Source organism: Saccopteryx leptura, chromosome 10 (assembly GCF_036850995.1).
Source record: "Saccopteryx leptura isolate mSacLep1 chromosome 10, mSacLep1_pri_phased_curated, whole genome shotgun sequence".
Lineage (NCBI taxonomy): Eukaryota > Metazoa > Chordata > Mammalia > Chiroptera > Emballonuridae > Saccopteryx > Saccopteryx leptura.
In genome coordinates this window covers 32260461-32282922 of record NC_089512.1, presented here as the reverse complement: position 1 = coordinate 32282922, position 22462 = coordinate 32260461, and the positions used below count along the sequence as shown (strand labels likewise).

Sequence of the window (22462 nt, the reverse complement as noted above, 5' to 3'; positions counted from 1 at the left end):
AACCTCTGATGGGAACATCATGGAAATAAAGAAACAAATACTGTCCATCTTCCTTAAGAAGTCGGAATGTTTGGTTTTTATTTTTAAAGACTTTATTCAATTTTCAGAGAGAAGAAAGAGAGAAAGAGAGAGAGGAAAGGGAGAGGGGAGAGAGAGAGAGAGAGAGAGAGAGAAGGGGAGGAGCAGGAAGCATCAACTCCCACATGTGCCTTGACCAGGCAAGCCCAGGGTTTGGAACTGGCAATCGACACTTTATCCCACTGCGCCACCACAGGTCAGGTCGGAATGTTTGGTTTTTAGTTCTTTCCTTCTCAGAGAAGAAAAAACTAGAATGGCATTACTGGAATGGAGCTTTTTTTAATACCCTGCCTGAGTGGTAGCAGACTTGAGTCCATTCACCACTTTTTTTTTTTTTTTTTTCATTTTTCTGAAGCTGGAAACAGGGAGAGACAGTCAGACAGACTCCCGCATGCGCCCGACCAGGATCCACCCGGCACGCCCACCAGGGGCGATGCTCTGCCCACCAGGGGGCGATGCTCTGCCCATCCTGGGCGTCGCCATGTTGCGACCAGAGCCACTCTAGCGCCTGAGGCAGAGACCACAGAGCCATGCCCAGCGCCCGGGCCATCTTTGCTCCAATGGAGCCTTGGCTGCGGGAGGGGAAGAGAGAGACAGAGAGGAAAGCGCGGCGGAGGGGTGGAGAAGCAAATGGGCGCTTCTCCTGTGTGCCCTGGCCGGGAATCGAACCATTCACCACTTTTCAATTCCGACGTATGACATTTTACCAAAGCCATTTGACTTTTTTTAAAAATTGAGTTAACAGTAGACTTGTTTTTAATTAAAAGAATAAAAATCTATTACCTGTAAAAAATTTGAAATCTGAATTATAAATTTTTTTATATTTTTTATAAAAAGGCAAAATTTAATATAGCTTCAAACAAAAACCAATTCAGAATTGGCCAGGCATAAGAATATTATACCAACTATTTTTATAGCGTGTTTCTGTGTACAAGAGTAACTATGAATTTAAATCGTCTTATTTCTAGCCATTTTCTTCCATAAACAATAACAGTCACTGCTAAAAGGATTGCTTGAAACCTTACCAGAAATATTTTGGGGGAATATTCTAGTCTTCAAAACTAACAGTATCTGTCAAATTCTTACTGCATAATCTAAAATGTGAATCCACATACTGTATTTCATTTGTAATAAGTCTTTGTGATAAGGTTAACGCTTCAACACATACCACAAATAAGAGAGCACCAAAAAATGAAAATTACTTTGGTTATGTTTCTGTATTAGAATTTTATTTGCTAAAGGGTAAAAACAGATTTGCAAAATTCACAGTTAACTTAAAACAATAGTTTTAAACCTTTTATTCCTAGCCTTACTGCCTTCAGGAAGGAGAGAACATCTGGTTATTTAAGGAACACAATATGTTCACATTTTCTATGACTTTTGTTTCTAATTGGGTTTTTAAATTTTTTTTTTGAATTTGAACAACTAGTTAGAACAATGTTTTTTAATCACTTCATATTTTTCAGACTGTCTTCCTTCTATCCCTCTACTTATCTAGTGGATTGTTTTTGGAAATCTGCTCAGTAGTTCTAACATGATCAAGACAAGACAATGAGAATTGGGATTGTGGTTTGAAGAGCTAAGTATGGAAACCATATCTACAGTGAACAGAGTATAGGATGCTACAAACAGATATTTGATACCCAGTCTTTACATACAGCATACATTAAAAAAATTTAAAATAGTTCATTGGCCAGTTATATACACGGCAGTTTCATTTATTACAATACAAATAAATGTCTAAATACAAATTAAGAATTTGGATGAAGTAATGAAGATTTCACTATTTTTAAAACAAATGAAGATATAGCTCGTGTGAAAAGGTGGTCAGAAGATCTCGCTATTGATGGGCTATGTGACCTTGAATAAGTCTCTAAACTTCACCTTGATCCTCAGTGTGTTTGTTTATCTACAGAAGGTGCAGCTGGATTAGACTCTATGTTCTTTGCAGTTCCAAAAATTTGACTGTTTAAGTAAAGTATGTTAACTACATTCCTTGTTACATCTTTCTTATTCTATAATATTTGAAGGTGGTAACAAGTTTTCAAATAATCCTGACACATAGTAGGTTAAGAAATTAGATGTCCTTTAAGTTCAAGTTGTCAGGTTAGTTCACTGTCTTGATAAAAGTAGCAGCCGACAAGTACATAATTGGCTACAGTTTCTGTGGAATGTGGATATAGGTTCCAGAAATACACAGGGTGACTGAGATACACCTAGGTGAGAGTCAGTATGGTGTATTGGAAGAGGCTGAGCATTTGACTCAGAATTGAATTCTACCCTTATTTTCTTAACACCAAGCGTTGTAGAACACAAAAGCTAAATAAAAAAAAAAAGTGAGCAGCATCATAAGAGAAAAGAACTGAAAAAAAAAGGGAAAAAATCAATAAGCAAGTAACTGAAATACAAAGTACTGTGGGGACTCAATAGGGAAAGCGTCCTATCTGAGCCTGAGGACAGCTTCCTGGAGAAGCTAGAAGAATGCCGGGCATCTCAGAAGATGAGTAGATACAAGGTCAGGGAGCCATGCTGGCTAGCTTGGAAGCTTATAGCTTTTTGGCCTTGGCAAAGCCATATATCCTTAACCTCTTTGCACTGAGACACAATGAGGAAAGATAACCTGCCTACCTCAGAGCTTGTTGTGAGGACCAAATTAGGCACACTTAATTTGGAAACTGAAGGAATATGGTCCTATTATTACAGTTTACAGACCCATTATTTCAGATGTTCTAATGAGAAATCTTTTCACAGTGAAGCCTACAGCTCATCTGATTTAAAGAACTAAAGTTCAATGTCTCAAGTTCAACTTGCAGAGTGTATTCTCAACTCAGCAACCCCACTGGGTTTTAGGGATAGCAGTAGGGCAAAGGACTTTTCTGAAGGCTGACAATGAACCCCTAAGCTCAGAGTTCCTTGTTTATTTTTATCTTATTGAGTCTGCCAGCAGCACTCAACACTACTATCATGCGAAGCCAGGTACTTTCATGCCTCAAATCTTATTGTTCCACTAGTTTACTTCATAGAGCCTTGTGTGTTATACATTTACTCTGATCTATTTCAGTCAGGGATTATTCAGGTATTTTAAGTGTTTCACTGATGCCACTAATAGAAAGTATTCAAAGCATCTGATGTTTGGCTTTTTAGAGGCCATGGGCAGAGTATTAGCATCACTGTTCCCTCTATTATTTCCTCAGCATAAATGGTCTCCTTTATGATTTTATAATAGACATTAACTATACTCTACATTCTGAAATCCCTTGTAGATTTCTACAATATATATAAACTTGCTTTCTTTTATTGCATCTTTGTAGCATTGGACTAAATGCTGTTAGATCATTAGAAGTCAGTTCTTTATGGACAAAGGATTCTCTGGTTCAAGGGTCGGGAACCTTTTTGGCTGAGAGAGCCATGAATGCCACATATTTTAAAATGCAATTCTGTGAGAGCCATACAACGACCCGTGTATGTTACGCATTATCCAATAAAAATTTGGTGTTGTCCTGGAGGACAGCTGTGATTGGCTCTAGCCACTTGCAACCATGAACATGAGCGGTAGGAAATAAATGTATTGTAATACATGAGAATGTTTTATATTTTTAATGTTATTATTTTTTTATTAAAGATTTGTCTGCGAGCCAGATGAAGCCATCAAAAGAGCCACATCTGGCTTGCGAGCCATAGGTTCCCGACCCCTGCTCTGGTTGGATGGGTTATTAGAGACAATTAATTTCAACCACAAAAGAGAAGACCAAGACTCAGCAATCACGATTTTTCCAAAATCACCAGGAGGGTCGGTAGCAAAGTCAAGATTTGACTTAATGTCCCAATTCCTAACTCAGGCTCCTTGCAGGACACTATACTGTGACAGATCTATAATTAAGTGACCTTAGTTATCATTTGACATTTACTAAATAATGTCAATGGGTCGGCCATTATATATATACTTAAACTGTCATCTTACTAGGTTAGCAGTTTGAAAGCCCCTTAATACTATCAGCTTTATTATTCCTATAGATATCAACCATGAACTTGCTCTCAATAGCAAGTGAAACATGTTTTCATGAGCATTTTAAATGACTCCCTCTTTCTGTCTAGTTTTTACATCCCAGAAATATCATTTAAAAAAATGTTTTGACATTTGGACCATTTATCTTAATCATGTTTTTACTTGGTTAGATCCTAAATATAATAGTAAGGGTTACTTTTCTTTTTAGCTAGTTATGCTATTAATTTTTTTCCCTTAAACTTTAGAGAATATATTTTTTGAATACTTAATAGAATTGGCTTCATTATATTCGTATATTATGTATACTACATTTTTGAGATAAGAATACTCTATTAAAATCACAGATTACACTAATAACATTGACAGATTTAGTATATAGAATTCGGCAATTAGAAGAGTGAATGACTCATAGTAAAATCAACCATAATTAGCAGGTAAAAATGACCAAGATAGATAGATTTAGATAACATATTCATTTCTCCCTTTAATTAAACCAAGCAAATCACACAAGTAGATAATTCAAATAGTTATTTTTGCAATTTTCCCCACTCTGCATGACTCTAGGACTTCCTTATGCTCAGCTGATAGAATTTACCTTAAGTTTATAGACCAAAGTTTTTTGACCAGTGTTGGTCAAATAAGTTTGTAAATATGATGTATATGTTTGCTCACTTATAGTTTGCATTGGGTGTGGGAGACAGGCTGTAATCAGGAAAGGTTCTTTTCAACATCCTTCTAATACTAAGATCTTCTCAAAACTAAGCTTTTCCCCACACCCTTGACTGTTGCATGATGTGGTGTACTCTTATAAGGAATCCTGTTTATGCGTCAGATAAGTGGCTTTGTATCAGAGACTTCCTTTTTTGTATATTGGCTTAAAGGCTTTAATTTCTACACTATAAAATAAGGTAGACCAGGGGCTCTCTCTCTTGGTTCCTGCCATCAGCATTGCAGAGGAGAGGCAGCCAAGATGGCAGAGTGCTGAAGGAGAAGCCAGTTTATGCAGAGTTTGTGCAAGAAGAAGGAGATGGGGAACAGAGGTGAATAATGCTGGTGAGGCCTTTGATTCTAGGAATACTCGGATGAGTCTGGCTTTGGGAGCCCTGAATGGAAAGGGAAGTGTTTTCCCACTGTGTGCATTTCTTGCCCGCCAGGTGTGAGCTAGGATTATAGGTAATGGCCCATCTGTTATTTTCATTACTGTCTTTTCAAATCATATGTGAACCTGCACAGGCCAGGCGGCTGTGATGGTGGCCGTGGCTACTGGCTTTACAAATAGCAACCTCATTATTTCTCTAATGGATATTTTATAATCTTAGTTTTTTTATATAAAAATATATACTTACACAACTTACATATAAATATATATATATATTATGTATATATATATATAAAATATGGGACTTTTGATTTTCATATTCAGACTCTTAAATCTTACCAGAAAAAAAATTACTATCTTAGGTATCAGAGAAATAATGGATTGTATTTCTGACACTTAATAAAATTTTATGTAAGAAAAATGATATAAAGTTGTGTATTTCTGCCGGAAATGGATATAGGTACAGGGAAATAAATTATTTTAAATTAATCAAAGACTAAGTAGAGAATATACTCAAATGCTGAAGTCCACAACTGAGGAAAGGGCAGAAATCCTTCAGAATCAAGTGCAGGTTGAACATGGAGGCCTACGTTGATCAGACAGAGCTTTGGCAACGGAATCCACAGACAGACTGACTCAAAGACAGTGTGACAACTGCCAGCAAGACTGTTGGGAGTTCTGCCAAAAAGTGAAAGGCTGGGATTACCACCCAATGCCTGGCATTCTCCTACTTGTGTTTGAAGCTTTCTCTCTTATATTTCATCCAATATTTTTGTTTGGCTCAAATGCATCAAGAATTCACAGATTTTTTTAGATCATTAAATGTTCTTATTTTCAAGAAATATAACATGAGTTGTAAAAGAGCACACTTTTTCTCTGGAGTGTAAAGAAAATTTTGGTGACTTGCTTTAAGTTCAACTAGAGAAATCAGCATTATAGTCTATTTAAACATTTATTTTACTAGGTTACTTTTCACCCACAAAATAAGACATACACATTCAAAATATAAGATAATTTAGTATTTTCATTGTTATTACTGTTATAGAACTGGTCCTTTTTATAGTTCTGATATCCCGGTCTTCACATGGCCCCTGAGACTCTACTTGGATAAGTTGGCCTTGGGAGGGGTTCCAGTGGTAATGAAGGTGGTTATAAGGAGAAGCAGATGCTCATCTACTTTTTTGCATTATGAGGAAGGTAGGAGGGCGGGGCACCCTTCTAAAGAACAAGAGGTGTGTACTCCAGTTAAATTGCCTGCTGAGTCTCTAGGCAATGAGGTATATGATTTTTTATATAGGTACCTATAACTCCAGGTACATTCGTTTATTAGACATTTTATCTGCCATTAGACAATTTCCACATTACAAATTCTTGGAGTCACACAGAGAATCCAGTTCTCCACCCAACTTAAAATTGTGCATATCCAACTTGGAAAGCTTACCTTTGGATCTCGAAGGAACAGAGCCTTAAGGATCATTGAGTGTACATCCCCGATTACTGGGTAATGCATCAGAAGGCCCAGACAGGTCTGGTAGTTACTAGAGATCACTAAATGAGAGGGAAAAAAAACAATTCAGAAGCAATATTTCTTAACATGTTTGCATTACTGAATAAAAAAAAAATAACAACTTAGATTCAAAGAAAGCAAACCAATAACTCAATTGATTTGATAAAAGAAAATATGGAGAAGGAATCTTTACCAAATGGCCTTTGAAGCAATGCACTATGCTGTCAACTGCAATCCAATATACTAGCACTTATCCTCGGGGGGTGTTGGAAGGAAGAGCCTCAAATAGGGATGTGTGTATGTGTTTGCAATATAAATAACTCTTAGAAGCATGCATATTTACTGCCATTAATATGGCTGCATTTAAATGTCTCTAGTTTTGCTGCTTAGAAATTACCAAGATCTCATGAATGGGAAAGAACAAGTTTAAAATTTTCATAAAATGGTATTTATCCTGATTATTGTGCTTCATAATTTACATATTACATATATTCTTTGTATATAAAAATATTAAGTCAAATTTAAAAAAATATATAATTTCTTCCAATTACTTGTTTTTCTAAAGGTAACAAGAAATTTAGGGAACACATCTATGCAGCATTTCCTGGATGAAAAAATGTCAAAATCTTCATAGATAAGCCTAACTGTGTGCCTTAGATTGTCATTTAATTTTTTTTCAAATCAACCTAATTACGGGCACAATTATTAAACACATCTTTCAGGCAGGTCTATGTAAACTACTTCATTTCTTGGCAATCCATCTGCCGCTGCTGTCATAGTCGGGTCCATGAAGGACGCTTGTTGTGTGAGTCACACTGGCTGCCTCCACATCACTGGTTGTGAAGAAACTTTACAGTTGTGACTTCCTGTGGCTGCAACTAATTCTTTTTTTATTAACCATAGTAGTTGGGAAAGATTCCATTGAAAAACAACTGTGATTCAACAGAAACAACACAAATCATAAAAAATTTAACTGTTTATGATCAGAAATACCCTCGCCTCTTAGATCCCCCTCCTCCCCCGCTGGAAACACGGAGCGTGCTCCAGCCCCCCACCCCTCCTTGCCCATGAACACTATGTGGAAAGGAGACAGAACTGGGCAAAATGAATAATTATAATCTATGTAAGGAACCACTTTATCATCTTCATTTCCGCTGCTGATCTGACAGCCTGTAATTTCATACATCTGCTTTCATTTGTAAAGCACTCACTTATTCTACCCTGTCTTTATCTGTTCAGACTCTCCTTTCCTGATTCGTTCATTTTGTCATATTCACATTCAGTTACCTGTTGTCCTTTTTTCTCTAGAATTTAAAAAGCTAGGATACTGAGAACAGTATGTTTTCATGTGTCTTTTTTGAGACCTAACAAATAAAACTTAATCAACTAATTTTATAACTTACAAGTTATTCTTCCAAATGCTATAATGAGTACATAGCATTTATAATGGTTCAGTTATAAACTGACCCAGGAAGTATTCTTGTAGAGTTTGGAAATGGTTATGGGTTTGGGAATCAAAGATGTGGATCCTGGGACACCATTTGAATCTTTCACAAAAAGTTGACTGAAGATTAAATGACATAATCTATGTGACTCATTTATAGCAGATGCTCAAAAGCTGTTAAAGGTAACCTCTCTAAGCTTAAGTTTAGTCATCTGGAAAACAACTTTCTCATTTAAAAAAAACTATGTCTACCTCATGCAACTCAAGCATTAGTTGTTGAGCGGCTAATCCACGACAGGTCCTATCTCAGAAGGGGATGCAGAGAAGAACAAAGCACAATCCTTACCCTGAAGAAGGGCAGATATGTAACAAGTTATTACTACTCCTACCACCAAGGTGACAATGAGTTATTGAAGTCTTTCAGAGACCAGGCCCTGTGACAAGAACTTTACCCGCATTATCTCATTTAGTTTCTATGATAATCCATATGTGATTAATTTGGGGGAGCGTGTAGTCATGGCAAAGAAACAGAACAGCAATGACAGACAAGAAGAACTCAATAAAATTATTAACAAGGTTACATAATGCTACTTAAGGATATAGCAACTGTTAATTATTTCCTTGTGGAAGTTTTAAACACAGTTTTTATTTTTATGGAAGTTATACATGTACTTGGTTTAAAGAGCAAATCACCCTGCAGGTTTGGTTATAAACAGCACTTGTTGCCTCCTGCCCCGTCTCACTCTCAGAAGCACTTGCTCTCTTTCAGCTGACTAAAAACATATTTACCTTCCATACTGAGAAAACGAACAAAAAAATGTTAATGTTACGGGCTCTTATTTTAAATGTTATCAACTGACTTCCCTTGCAAGAAGACACAGCTCTAACTTGTCTTTAGCACTGAAACCCATACTTTCACTGACCTCCACATCACACATGCATTCTTTGTCTTTCCCCCATGAAGCTGTATCATAACTTTAGTAAGGCCAATTTTTAGTTTTCATTTTTATAAATAGGCAAAAGGTAGCACACGTGAGCAATACCATGTATCATGACTATTTTTCTTTCCTAGAGTTTATAACTTTTGTTTTTCATTTGTCTTGCATATATATTTAATATTGATTTTATTTTTTTAAGTGAGAAACAAAGAGGAGAAAGAAAGACTCCCACATGCTCCCCAACTGGGATGCACCTAGCAAGCCTCCTACCAGGTGATGCTCTGCCCATCTGGGGATCTGGGGCCACTGCTCCATTGCTTGGCAACTGAGCTACTTTAGCACCTGAGGCAAGACCATGGAGCTATCTTTAGTGCCGGGAGCCAACTTGCTCTAAATGAGCCATGGCTGTATGAGGAGGAGAGAGAGACACAGAGAGAGGGAGAAAGAGAGAGAGAGAGAGAGAGAGAGAGAGAGAAAGAGAGAGAGAGAGAGAGAGAGAGAAGGGAGAGGGGAAAGGGTGGAGAATCAGATGATTGCTTCTTATGTGTGCCCTGATCGAGAGTCAAACCCAGGACATCCATATGCTGGGACAACACTCTACCACTGAGCCAACCGGCCCTTAATATTAAATTAAACTTAAGTGCTCACCCAGGTATCTGACTCTCCTTTTGATACTTTTCAAAATTTTAGGTATTTTGTCAATTCCAGGGTTTTCTCGGGGAATTTCTCACCAGGCCTCTGGCCTGCTCCCTCAGCCAAATTTTTATAAGTAATTAATAGTTTGACTAGATACAGAATTCCAGGTTGCAAAAAACTTTTTCTTCAAATGTTAGGGTACTGTTCCAGAGTTTTGGGGTCTCCCGTTGAAAAACCTCAAACCATTCTAATTCCTAATCTTTTATGTGACTTGTTTTTTTCTTCTCTTCCTCACTAATGTTCTGGGAATTCACAATAATGTACTGTGACTTGCAACTATTTTTTTCAACTTAAAAATCCATGTTTTTCTGTTTAACTATAAATTTCTCTCTAATTGTTTCTTGGATGATTTTCTCCCTTCTGTTTATTTTGTGTTTATTTCTTCTCTTTCTCTCTCTCTCTCCCCCAAACAAATTTCACCTAGATGGGATCTTCTGACCTGGTTCTCTAATTTTCTTATTTTGTAACTCTTTTATATGCTACTTTCTGGGATACTTTTTACACTTTATAGTCTAGCAATCTTATTTTCATCATACTGTAATTTTCAATTATATTTTTTCCCTTGAGCTTTTCTTTTATGCATTTTCCTAGTTTTCTGAGAAGTTTTCTCCTCCCGGTGTAGTCCGTGTCCTCCGGGTGACTTTGATCCTGGTTGCTCGTTTAGGTGCCTGCTCCCATTTTGATGCTTTCCTCAAAGGTGGAGTGATTTCTGGCTATCTACTCATGTTAAGAATGGGGCAGTACAAAGGTAACCTCAGGACTGCTGTGCAGAAAGGGGCGGGTTTGGTAACTCTGGAGTTAGCAAAGGTCATTTCTTGGTTAATTCCTGACCCTGGATTTTTGGACCTTTTCCCTTAGACTTAGGAACTTCCTCCACTGAGGAGTCTCCCAAACTTCCTCCTGGAGGAAGTCTGGCTTCAGTTCAGAGTTCTGCTAGTTGACATGTAAAGACGACCAGCGGGTTCCATATGCACTGAAATTCCCTGAGTCCCTAGTCTCGAGGCCCTCCGTGTTACCTTCTCCAGGGTATAAATCCTGGAGGTAAAGATTGGAGATCTGGGTACAACAGCTTCTTAATTAGCCTTTCAACCAGTTCTCATTTTTCAATCTTAACTCCTTCCCTTCCCCTACCAATTTCCAGAGGTTTTTTAGCACTGCAAACTTCAATACTTTGAGGAATATTATGGGTTATTTCTTTGTTTTCTCCATTGTCACTTTTGTATTTAGTTTTCTTGGATCTGCTAAATCACCGATCCATCTGTTTTCCTGCTGCCAAAGTTGCTATAATCTCCTTCCTAATTCTCTGTCTTGTGGGTTTATCCTACTTTAATGGGGTTTTAGGAGCAATGGAGGTAAACGTGATAGTAAGCAGTCAGACATGCATGGGCAGAGCAGGAATGATAGGCCAGGTGTGGAAGGTCACTGGGGAGAAAAGCCCAAAGTGCCGAGCAACAAATAACTGTAAGGCGGGACCTCTCCTCCAAGGTGCCTGTGCCAGGTATGGAAGGTCACCGGGGAGAAGAGCCCAAAGTGCCGAGCAACAAATAACTGTAAGGCGGGACCTCTCCTCCAAGGTGCCTGTGCCAGGTATGGAAGGTCACCGGGGAGAAGAGCCCAAAGTGCCGAGCAACAAATAACTGTAAGGCGGGACCTCTCCTCCAAGGTGCCTGTGCCAGGTATGGAAGGTCACCGGGGAGAAGAGCCCAAAGTGCCGAGCAACAAATAACTGTAAGGCGGGACCTCTCCTCCAAGGTGACTATGCCAGGTATGGAAGGTCACCGGGGAGAAAAGCCCAAAGTGCCGAGCAACAAATAACTGTAAGGCGGGCCCTCTCCTCCAAGGTGCCTGTTCCCCCTCAGCATATCGCTGGTCATCCTGTTCGGACCCTCCCCTGACATGCTGCTGGTCATGTGCAGACCCCCACAGAAGAGGAACAAGGGCGCGGGAGAATAGCTTCATACAACTCCCATACAAGGCCTTGCACATCCTCCCTTGAGACTTTCAGATAAAAGCCCGAGGACCCAGCTCAGGCGCTCTCTCTCTCTCTCTCTCTCTCTCTCTCTCTCTCTCTCTCGTATCCCACCCCGTTTTCCTCCCCTTTCTACCTGCAGGCGTGTTACCCTTGCTTTCTTTCTCCTAAGCTCCAAGGGTCATCCCTTGGCCTCTGTAACTTGCTTCCTGAGCTCACACAGCCCAGCTGACTCACTGCTACCACGGCTCATTTATACCTCTGTGACTTTCTAAATAAACTTTTGCTTGTGTTTGGCTCTAAATTCTTTCTTAGCCCAAACACAAGGACTGGGGTCTAACATCTGGTGCTGTTCACAATTACCATCTCAGTCTGCGTCTGAGAAATGCATCTCATATCTGATATCCTCAATCACTTCTTTAATTATGTTTCTACTCAGCAGCTAGGAAGGTGAATTGAAGAGGAAGAATATAAATATAGGTGGGGAGGCAACTGGTTGGATAAACTAGGGAAAATAGTCAGGAAGCCAAAGATCCCCATCTTCCTTTCTCTAATCATCAGAGAAAACAGTCTAGTTAACTCGCAAGACTATTTGCATCCTCTTTTGGCTGCAACAGGTGGACATGAACCTGGAGCATTCCTGAGTAAGAGTCCAGTGACGAATGTCATTTTGTTGGCTTTGTGGGCTTTTGTCATTAAAGATGTTCTAGAGCTCCTGAATCCATCAGTCATGTTGCTTCCTGGGACACCGGGAAACTGTGAGAGGCAGTGAGAACATGAAAGGGCATATCTCTGGTTTAGAAGATAATACCATTTCCTCTTCTTTGTAAAAGGCCAGCATGAGATATCAAGTATTCACTTTGAACATGGTAGAATTTCAGTAGGATAATAAGTTTCCTTTTATATCTCTATTCCCCACAGTTGTCTAAATTAAAATTATTTTCAGGCAAAAAATAGACATTAAAAACAAAATGTGACACATATTAGAATGGCCAAAATCCAAAACACTGATATCACCAAAAGCTGGTGACAATGCGAATGTGACAAGAACTTTCACTCACTGCTGGTGGTAATGCAAAATGGTACAGCCATTTTGGAAGGTCGTTTGGCGGTTATGTGAGACTTTTCAGGCCACTGACTATTATAAAGGTCTGACAGTAAATTTTATGTGTCACCTTGACTGGCCTAAAGGATGCCCAGATCAACTGGTAAACATTGTTTCTGTATGTGTCTGCAAGTGTGTGGTTGCAAGAGATTAGCATTTTACTCAGTAGACTAAGTGAAGGGAACTACCCTCACCAGTGACTGGGCTTCCTCCAATCCATTGGGGGCCCAAACGGAATAAAAAGGTGAGGAAAGGGTGACCTCTCCATTCCTGAGCTGGGATACCCGCTCTCTCCTGCCCTTAGATACTGGAGCTCCTGGTTTTTGGGCCTTTGAACTCTGGGACTTAGACTTTCAGCCCCTCTGGTTCTCAGGCCTTCAGACTTAGGTTGAATTGCACCGTTGTCTTTCCTGGTTCTCCAGCTTGCAGATGCCCTACTGTGGGACTTATAGACCTCCATAATTGTGAGCCAGTTCCTATATTGATTTATATTCTTTTGGTTCATTTTCTCTGGAGAACCCTGACTGATACAGAAGGCTTTCCCTGACAGGCCTCACAGGGGAAGAGTGTCCCCTCTCCACCACGTGGAGCACAGCCAGCGTACTGTGGTCTCTGAGCGGAGCTGCGGGAAGGTCTCAGCCAACGGAGCTGGTTTTGACCTTTCATGCACTTGTATTCCTAGTCCAGTGCTTTTGTTCCCAGACGTCCTTACATGCGGCCTCAGTAGTGGTACTTTCATGCACGTCTGCCAACACCTCCTTGTGGGGGCCGGACAACGACATTTTAAAGATATCTTTCCTCTTTCAGCTTAGTACCTATGCTTTCCCACTCCGAGCATCCCGCTCTGACAGCCCCCCAGCCTAAGGGCTTCCTGAACAGTGAGATGACCGCACGTTAGTGCCGACCCGCTGGATCCCTGACCAGTACGACGGTCCACGGATGGGTGAGATGGAACAGAGAAAGTTGACACTTTCTCCAGGTTTTGACTGTTGCTTAGACCACCTCATTAAGCGATTACAGGATTACCAGTTTCATTTTTGACTTGTTGCTTTAACTGGTACTCTGACATCTAGCAGCTCACCTCTCTCTCCCACCCAGCTGAGCTGAGCTCCTGACATTTACCATATAATCAAGCAATTGTGGTCCTTGGTATGCACCCAACTGAAATAAAAACTTACATCCACACAAAAAACTGCACACATATTTATAGCAGCCTTAGCCATACTTGCCAAAATTTGGAAGCAAACAAGATGTCCCCTAGAAACTGAGTGGATAAATAAACTGTGATACATCCAGAAAATGGAATGTTATTCAGCGCTAAAAAGAAATGAGTTATAAAACCATGAAAAGATATGGAGAAACTTAAATATATATTACTAAGTGAAAGAACTTAACCTGAAAGGCTACATAGTATATGATTTCATCTATATGAAATTCTGGGAAAAGTAAAACTATGAGACAATAGAAAGATCAGTGATTGTTACAGGTTAGAGGAAGGAGAAATAGATGAGTAGACAGAACACAGAGAATTTTTAGGACAGAGAAAGTACTCTGTATGATACTATAATGGTGGGGGTACATGGCATTATACAGTTGTCCAAACCCACAGAATGTACAACACTGAGAGTGAGCCGTAATGTAAACTGTCAACACTAGGTGACTACGACATGTCAATATATGTTCATTGATTGTAATAAATGTAATACTGTGGTGAGGCATTTGATGGAGTTGGCTGCGTGTTTGTGCGGTGGGGAATATAAGGGAACCTAAAAATTCTCTAGAATAAAAGTAAATTTTATAAAATCTAAACATCAAAAGAAAAGAGTGTATTAGTGAAATTTTAAACTGAAGTATAAAGTAGTATACATGTTATTTTAAACTCAAAGGATACACTAATATCCATATCCAAGGTGGTCATAAAAATGACTGGCAATAGTTCATGTCTGAGCAGGAAGAGAGCTGGCAGTCGGGAAGTGTTAAATACCCCTCAAAACTCAGAACCCCAGCTTCAGCATTGCTAATACTCTGCGCACACTGCCTTGTGAGTTAAGTCTTTCTTCCTCGTCCCTGAGTTTGGGGAAAGCTTTTCCAGAAAAGACTAGTAAATTCAATCTGTAGTAGAAATAAAGTGCATTTTGACATCAGTATAATGTTGAGCATCCTCGTAACGAGAAGACATAGGAGCAGAGGCTCTGAGGCAGGACAGATGGAAATGCTGGCGGACAGGTAGTGGCTGAGGGTAAGTGGAGATCTGAAATGAAGTAATAATGAACAGTGCTTTACACTATGAAAAGGACACCACTGCCACAGCAGGTCAGGCCAAACATGACTGAAGAGACCACTACTGATCACTGCGGAAAATTCCAGCTGGTCACATGTCTATCGCTGAACAGATAAGGCAGGAAACGGCTGAACTGCCAAGAAGGAGAAGTTTCCATTTCCGAAGTGTCCAGAGAGATGGAAAAACAAAAGAGACAATAAACATTTGGAATACTTTCTGGGTGGAAAAATCTACTAGGAAATGGATTTAAATCTAGTGCTATAGCTATTAATACAATTTACAAGACAAATAAAAGTTATGTTAAATTGTAAATTAGAGAAAATGTGTTTCTCTGATACTAGTCAAAAACAAAGTAAAAATTTACATCAATAAAAAAAAAAGATGTGAAAAAATTTAGATACTTAATTTAAAAAGCTGGCAGCGCTATTAAAAAAAAAGTCATGCTGAAAAGTTTATTTAAAAGTCATTGCTTATTTGGGTTAGTATCTAAGAGCTTTTGGGCCCCAGTCCTCTCAGTAATTACTCCATCCAAATCAGCGCCCCCGCCAGGTGCTGGAGTGCCCTTCCTCCGAGATCACCCCAGATACCACCTGAGCGTCTGGAGGACTTCTGAGGCTTTGAGGGAAGGGGAGAATTACAGCCTGTGGCTCGGGTACTCAGGGCTTTGCGACCTAGTGGGGAAGACAGGACTGGCATGCCCAATAAGGAACAAGAAAGATGGAGTTAATTAAACGCTACCTTGAGCGGCATTGATTAAAATCTTAGAGGACTGCAAAAGTGAGAGATCAATGAGGACTGGAATAACTGGGGAAGGTTTGGGAAAAAGATATCCCACCTTAGGCCTACCAACAGGTGCAGTATTTAGGTAGGGACAGCCAGGGGAAGCAGGAAATCACAGGGGTAACTGCCAGTATGGGATAAGGCAGTAAAAACTAAAGTGTGATGAGAGCATGGCTATCAATAAACCACTACCGGAGTAATGGCTCATAATAATATTTCTTCATTTCCTAACCTTTATTTTTAAATGTAATCTTAATCCAAATAATCTGGCAAAGACACCAAAAGTCCTTCTTATATCACATAAGAAAGTAAAAACGTTTATGGTTTGGTTAAAATATTTGGGAATAATTCTATGTAGAAATGGATACTATGTACCTTTAGTACAGCAAGAGTTTCTTATAGAACAGTCATTTGTCCATCATTTCCAAGGTTAAATTAAAAAATATGTAGTAGTATAACGTTCATATTGTCATTTTTTTCTAATGTAAAATTTTAGTTTTACTTAGTCCAATCAAGGCAGTGCTCTAGGAATGGAGAGGGTGATGTGAGAACCAGGTGGTCTGTCACTAGCCCTGTGGCCTGGAGCTAGTTTCCTGACCTCTCAACTTGGAAGTTGGGGCTTGGTTCATGAAACCTCAAAGGCAGAATAAGAACTAAATAGGGCACTGGGTCTAATGCCACAGACTGAGTGTGACTGGTTTAAAGCACTTCACCGCCAAGGGCACTGTATTAGTTTGCTAAGGCTGCTGTAACAAAGTTCTTCAAACTGGATGGTTTAAAACAACAGACATTTGTTGTCTAACTCTTCTGGAGGCTAGAAGTCCAAACTCAAGGTGTTGTCAGGGCCATGCCCCTCTCAGACCCGCAGGGAAGAACCCATCTTTGTCACTCTCACAGCTCGTGGCAGAGCTGCTCCTTCTGATGGCCCTGAGGGAAACTCCGCCCAGCTGCTCGGCTCGCCTAGCTTTCAGAGACAGCGGAAATCCTTGCCATTTCTTGGCTCGTAGATGCATCGCTCCAATCCCTGCCTCGGCTCTCACAGGGCATTATTCTCCCTGTGTGTCTTCACACCGTCTTCCCGCTCTGCAAGCCTGTGCCCACATTGCCTTCTTCTCAGAAGGACACCAGTCCTGTTGCATTAGAAGTCCATCCTACCTTAAATACAGTCTCCTCTTAACTCATTACATCTGCAGCCACCTAGGGAATATTTTATTGCTTCATATTCATTTTGAAATTTTCCCTAATTTTTGTGAGTAGATTTCCAAATAAGGTTATCTTCTGACACAATAGGACATCAACATATATTTTGGGGGATATAATTCAACCCATTCCAGGCCTAATTATCTGTGCTTGTAAAAATCGGGATTTGGGACCTGATACAGTAAATTATAACCACCTTTTTGGTTACGTATTCCTTTGAGAAGATAAGGAAACTAGATACCCTTGACCCAGGGAAATGCACTTCTCTACAGTACTTGGCTCGGCTTCGGGATGCTCACAGGCCCTTTGAAGCCCTCCACTGACCCACTAGGAGGCACGGACCCCAAGTAAGGAACGCCGTCACTGAAGGCAGGCTTTCGGTTTCTTCATGTGCATCATTCTTTGAGCTACAAACACGCCACCTGAGCTCCCACACCTGCATGCCCAAAGCCATGTCCACTCTGGATGCCCCAAGCCGGGCTTCATGAGTCAGAATCGAGTGAGACAAAACAAGAACTGGACACCAATATCCATTTGAAATGTTGAGGCTGGCAAACTGTCCACCCTCCTCTTGTTCTTGGTCTTGGCTCAAAATGTAAGCTCATTGAATTAGTACTGCCCTTAAATGTGTTCTACCCAATACTGTTCTGTGCCCGCTTCCTGCTGCCCCCTACCCATCCTCTTCTCTAAGGAACTAACGCCTTTCCCTCTGAGTCTGGCCTCCCGGAGTTGCTGCTGCTCCGGCAGCCTCCAGAGGTTGGGGGCACCAGCTCGCTCCCTGATTCTGCTTCCCAACCACTGCTTCCTATGTCTCCGTAAAAACCCCTTTTCCTCTGCAGTCCACAGCACATACCAATTCCTCTCTCAAGCCCCTTGAGGACTGTCATCTATGCACCATGAATGATGGGAAATATGTAGTAGGCACTCCAAAATACTGGTTGAATGAATGGCTAATCCTCTGAATAAATGGTTGATTAAATAAAAGCTATTTTCATGGTCACTCTTCTGCATTTATTTGAGACTTCTGCTGCTTTACTCACTATGCTTCTTTCTATATCCTTTTGAATCATGATTCTAGGTGACATATCCATGGAGGACCAAACAAGAACCCCTGGCCCCTCACAATCCCTTGATCTCCTCAGTGATGCTTTCTCCTTTAATAGTTTCAACCATACTGGCCACTCCCAGAACTGCTCCATGTCCTTTTGTTTGACCACAACCTCTTGACTTTAGCTCTCATGATCTGCTTCCTCTGAATCTTGCCTGGACTGCTGAGCATGGCTGGGAAAAAATATAACCTCGAGGCCTGATGCCACTGCCCACAGTTTTTCTCTGTAGGATCTTCAACAGCTGGACCAGGCTTGTCCTAGTCCTGGGGCAGCCATCTCTCCCATTCCTCCGAGTCACTCCCCTCAAACGTCTACACGACCCTGCCTCATTCATAGCAGACAACCTTGCTTCCTACTTTATCAGACATGGAATTCCTCCATTCTCCATCTTTTCTACCTATAAATCCACTTCTGAAACCTGCCTAGTGTCTCCTTCCAGGATCAGCACCTGGGTTTTATTCCTGTTCCACAGCCAGTCTCCCCCAGGACTCCTGACCTCATTTCATAGCCTCTGACTCCTTGTTTCTTCTATTATTCACTCAAAGAATATCTGTCAGGAATATGACTATGTACCGGGCCCTGTTCTAGATGGTGGGATATGGTAGAAAAACCAAGACAGAAATATATCTTGTCTTTCACTGGGGAGTGAGGGTATGAAGAACAAACAATAAGCAAGTTAAAACTTCAATAATCTTTTTTCTTAAGTGAGAAGCGGGGAAGCAGAGAGACAGACTCCCACATGTGCCCTGACCGGGATCCACCTGGCAGGCACGCCCCCTGTGGGGTGATGCTCTGCTCACCTGGGGCTGTTGTTCCGCTTGGCAACCAAGACACTTTAGCAGCTGAAGCGAGGCTATGGAGCCATCCCCAGGATCAACATGCTGCAACAAAGCCATGGCTGCAGGAGAAGAGAGAGAGAAAGAGAAGGAAAGGGGGGAGGTGGAGAAGCAGATGTTCACTTCTCCTGTGCGCCCTGACTGGGTATTAAATCCAGGACTTCCACATGCCCGGCTGATGCTTTACCACTGAGCCAACTGGCCAGGGCATAACTTCAATAATTTATAAGATAATTTATATTTATCTTTTCATAGATTTCATCCATGGAGCAGGAGGGAAAAATTAGTGCTGAGACAGGAATGCAGACTGGTTTGAGGAGTACACCTCCCATCAGTTCTCCCCACCTCCAATGTATCCTGGTCTCAGTCTAAAGACAGCCCTCCAACCTTCCTTGCCTCCACATGGACCTGTAGTCATACCTTCCTTCTTCCATTCTCTGTTGACTTTCTTAAAGGATTATTCTATAGCAGGGGTCCCCAAACTACGGCCCGCAGGCCACATGTGGCCCCCTGAGGCCATTTATCCGGCCCCCGCCGCACTTCCAGAAGGGGCACCTCTTTCATTGGTGGTCAGTGAGAGGAGCATAGTTCCCATTGAAATACTGGTCAGTTTGTTGATTTAAATATACTTGTTCTTTATTTTAAATATTGTATTTGTTCCCGTTTTGTTTTTTACTTTAAAATAAGATATGTGCAGTGCGCATAGGGATTTGTTCATAGTTTTTTTTTTATAGTCCGGCCCTCCAACGGTCTGAGGGACAGTGAACTGGCCCCCTGTGTAAAAAGTTTGGGGACCCCTGTTCTATAGATACTATTTGCCATTCTTCCCTATTTAGGTGATTTTTTAGTTGAAAATGTAATGCATACAGAAAACAACAAGAGCAAGAGCAGCACAACTGTAGAAAAGGCTGTTGTTATTCCTTTGTTCAGTCCTCGTTAACCTGCCATAATCCAGCTCCCGCTCCACTCCACTGACTCCATTCTGGCAAGGGTATCAGGTCACTCTCTCCAAAGGACCAAATCGGAACGGACTTTTCCAACCTCACCTTACTGTTCCCAGTACTGACCCCCATCACCGGCCTTGACTCAGATAACACCGTTTTGTGAGTTTCCAACACAAGCTCTTCCTTGGCTCTTGCTTCTCTGGTATTAACACTGAAAACTTTCTCAGACACTGATGTTAATGGTGAGTCCCACTCTGCCATGTCCTCTCTCTGTAAGCATCCACCTTAGGCAGGTTGACCATACAATTCTTATGACCCTAATGGGTGCTTCTGAGAGTGAAAGATGGTAGTATTAATAACTACTACTCTTGAAAAGCAGTTGCACACCAAGACTGTCCCAAATAAACTGAGATATATGGTTAACCCGTTCTTAGGAGATCATATCCACTATCAAGCATTCACATAATTCAGTGTGTAGCCTTGATACTCATTGAGTTTTTGCCTTCTAAATCTTCAAGTTATTTCTTAAGGTATGGCCAAACTCAATTAGTCATTTCCATTTCAAAAACCTGCTAATTCTTGTATTTTTCTATCCAAGTTATACATATTACCGAGTCACAACTCTCCAAGCTAGGGATCACTTGTGACTTCCTGTTCTCCCTCACTCGTCATATTTAATCACCAAGACGTGCTGACTTCAGTTCTAAAGATTTCCCTAATCTAATATTTTCTCCCTGGACTACTGTCATAACCTTTTATCTGATTTCCTGGCTCTAATCTTGTCCCTCCCAAGTCTATTTTCCACACTGCTGCCAGAGTAATCTAAAACTGACCACACTTCTAATTCAAACCTTTCAATAGCTCATTATCACTTACAGGATAAAGACTTTTATCATGGCCCCATTCCTGTCTACTTCTTCAGTTTCGTAACTTGTTAGTCTCTATGTCCCTTTAGACTACAATAATATCAAATACAGCTTGCAGAAACACACATATACTCAACCCTCCATGAAGCTGTTTCTCACATCTGAGCCTTTGTTCATGCTGTTCCGTCTTCCAAGAATGCAGATCCCCCTTTCTAGCTTGCCAACATCTACATCATTTTCTCTTATCATTTACAGCTGGTCCAGAGGGGAACTCAGTGCCTCTCTTTTATACTTTCTAGGTACCTGTCCACACCTCACCCGCAGCACTGGATGTGTTAGCTTCAAGTTAATTACACCAGTTTTTCCTATGAGTTGGTAAGCTTCTTGAGGACAGGGGAATGCCCCTTACATATATAATAAATAACCGCTCTACTTTAGAAGATTTCATGCACTTCTAGGGATTTAACCAAGCAAATTAAAATAAGCTGGACTAAATACTGAAATGAATAAACAACTTCATCACCCCTGCATTTTTCCACATGTGCCGGTATGTTTTATAACATCATCAGTGGAGGATTAAAAAATTTGTAAGAGCTTCAGCTGCCAAAAATTTGCCTGTTTCGTTTATTTTAAAAAGTAGATCTCAGAATAGGAAACAGGAAAACTAAATTAAAAATACAGTTGTGAGCCCTGGCCAATTGGCTCAGTGATAGAGCATCCACCTGGGTACAATTACCAGTCAGGGCACACAAGAGCAGCGCCCACCTGCTTCTCTACCCTTTCTCCTCTCTTTCCCTCCCGCAGCCCAGGCTCCATTGGAGCAAAGTTGACCTGGGTGCTGAGGATGGCTCCATGGCCTCTGCCTCAGGTGCTAGAATGGCTCCAGTTGCAATGGAGCAACGCCCCAGATGGGCAGAGCATCGCCCCCTAGTGGGCTTGCTGGGTGGATCCTGGTTGGGCGCATGTGGGAGTCTGTCTCTTTGCCTCCCTGCTTCTCACTTTAGAAAAATACCAAAAAAGTAGAGTTGTGATACACCTAAGAAAAGGGCAAATAATTGTTTAAGACTATGGAAAATCAGAATACATTTTAATAGTTCTTTGCTAAGAAAAATTTTGTGAACATGCAGGGTAGGGTAAAAGTAGGTTTGCAGTTGTGAGTAAATAAAACAGAATTTATCCTTGTATTATTAATTATCATATTACTTTATATACAAACAACTGTAAACCTACTTTTGCCCCATCCTGTATTACTGAAAGCATTCTTTTTATATAAAGGAAGTGTCTCATTCTTTTGGTTTTATGTTACTTACATTAAAAAACCCAGGCAACATTAATATGGGAGACTAGTATTAAATATCCAAAAATCTAGTCCATCAAATCTACCCAAACATCCTTCTCTCCTTTCCAGATGTTTCCTCTTATTATTTCCATGTTCTTATATGATTAGCTCTGACTCAGAAAAAAGGAGCTCTTCACTTTGTCTGTCAAAACCCAAAGTATCTGACCTTCAAGGCACAAAAACCCCCCACAATTTTTGGATAAAATGTGGTACTCCTGTCATTTATTCATTCAAGTAATTTGGGAGGAATTAAAAAAGTATAATC

The 22462-nt window shown here is 40.6% G+C and overlaps 1 protein-coding gene across 3 annotated transcripts in view; it reads right to left on the bottom strand.

The window, feature by feature from the left end:
* Positions 1-22462, bottom strand: part of TBC1D5 (TBC1 domain family member 5) — a 495717-nt gene that overhangs the window by 116483 nt on the left and 356772 nt on the right. For all 3 annotated transcript variants that reach the window (XM_066350480.1, XM_066350479.1, XM_066350482.1), the window contains one exon: positions 6625-6731. In XM_066350480.1, coding sequence (XP_066206577.1) covers positions 6625-6731 — 107 coding nt within the window. The remainder of the gene's footprint in view (positions 1-6624; positions 6732-22462) is intronic.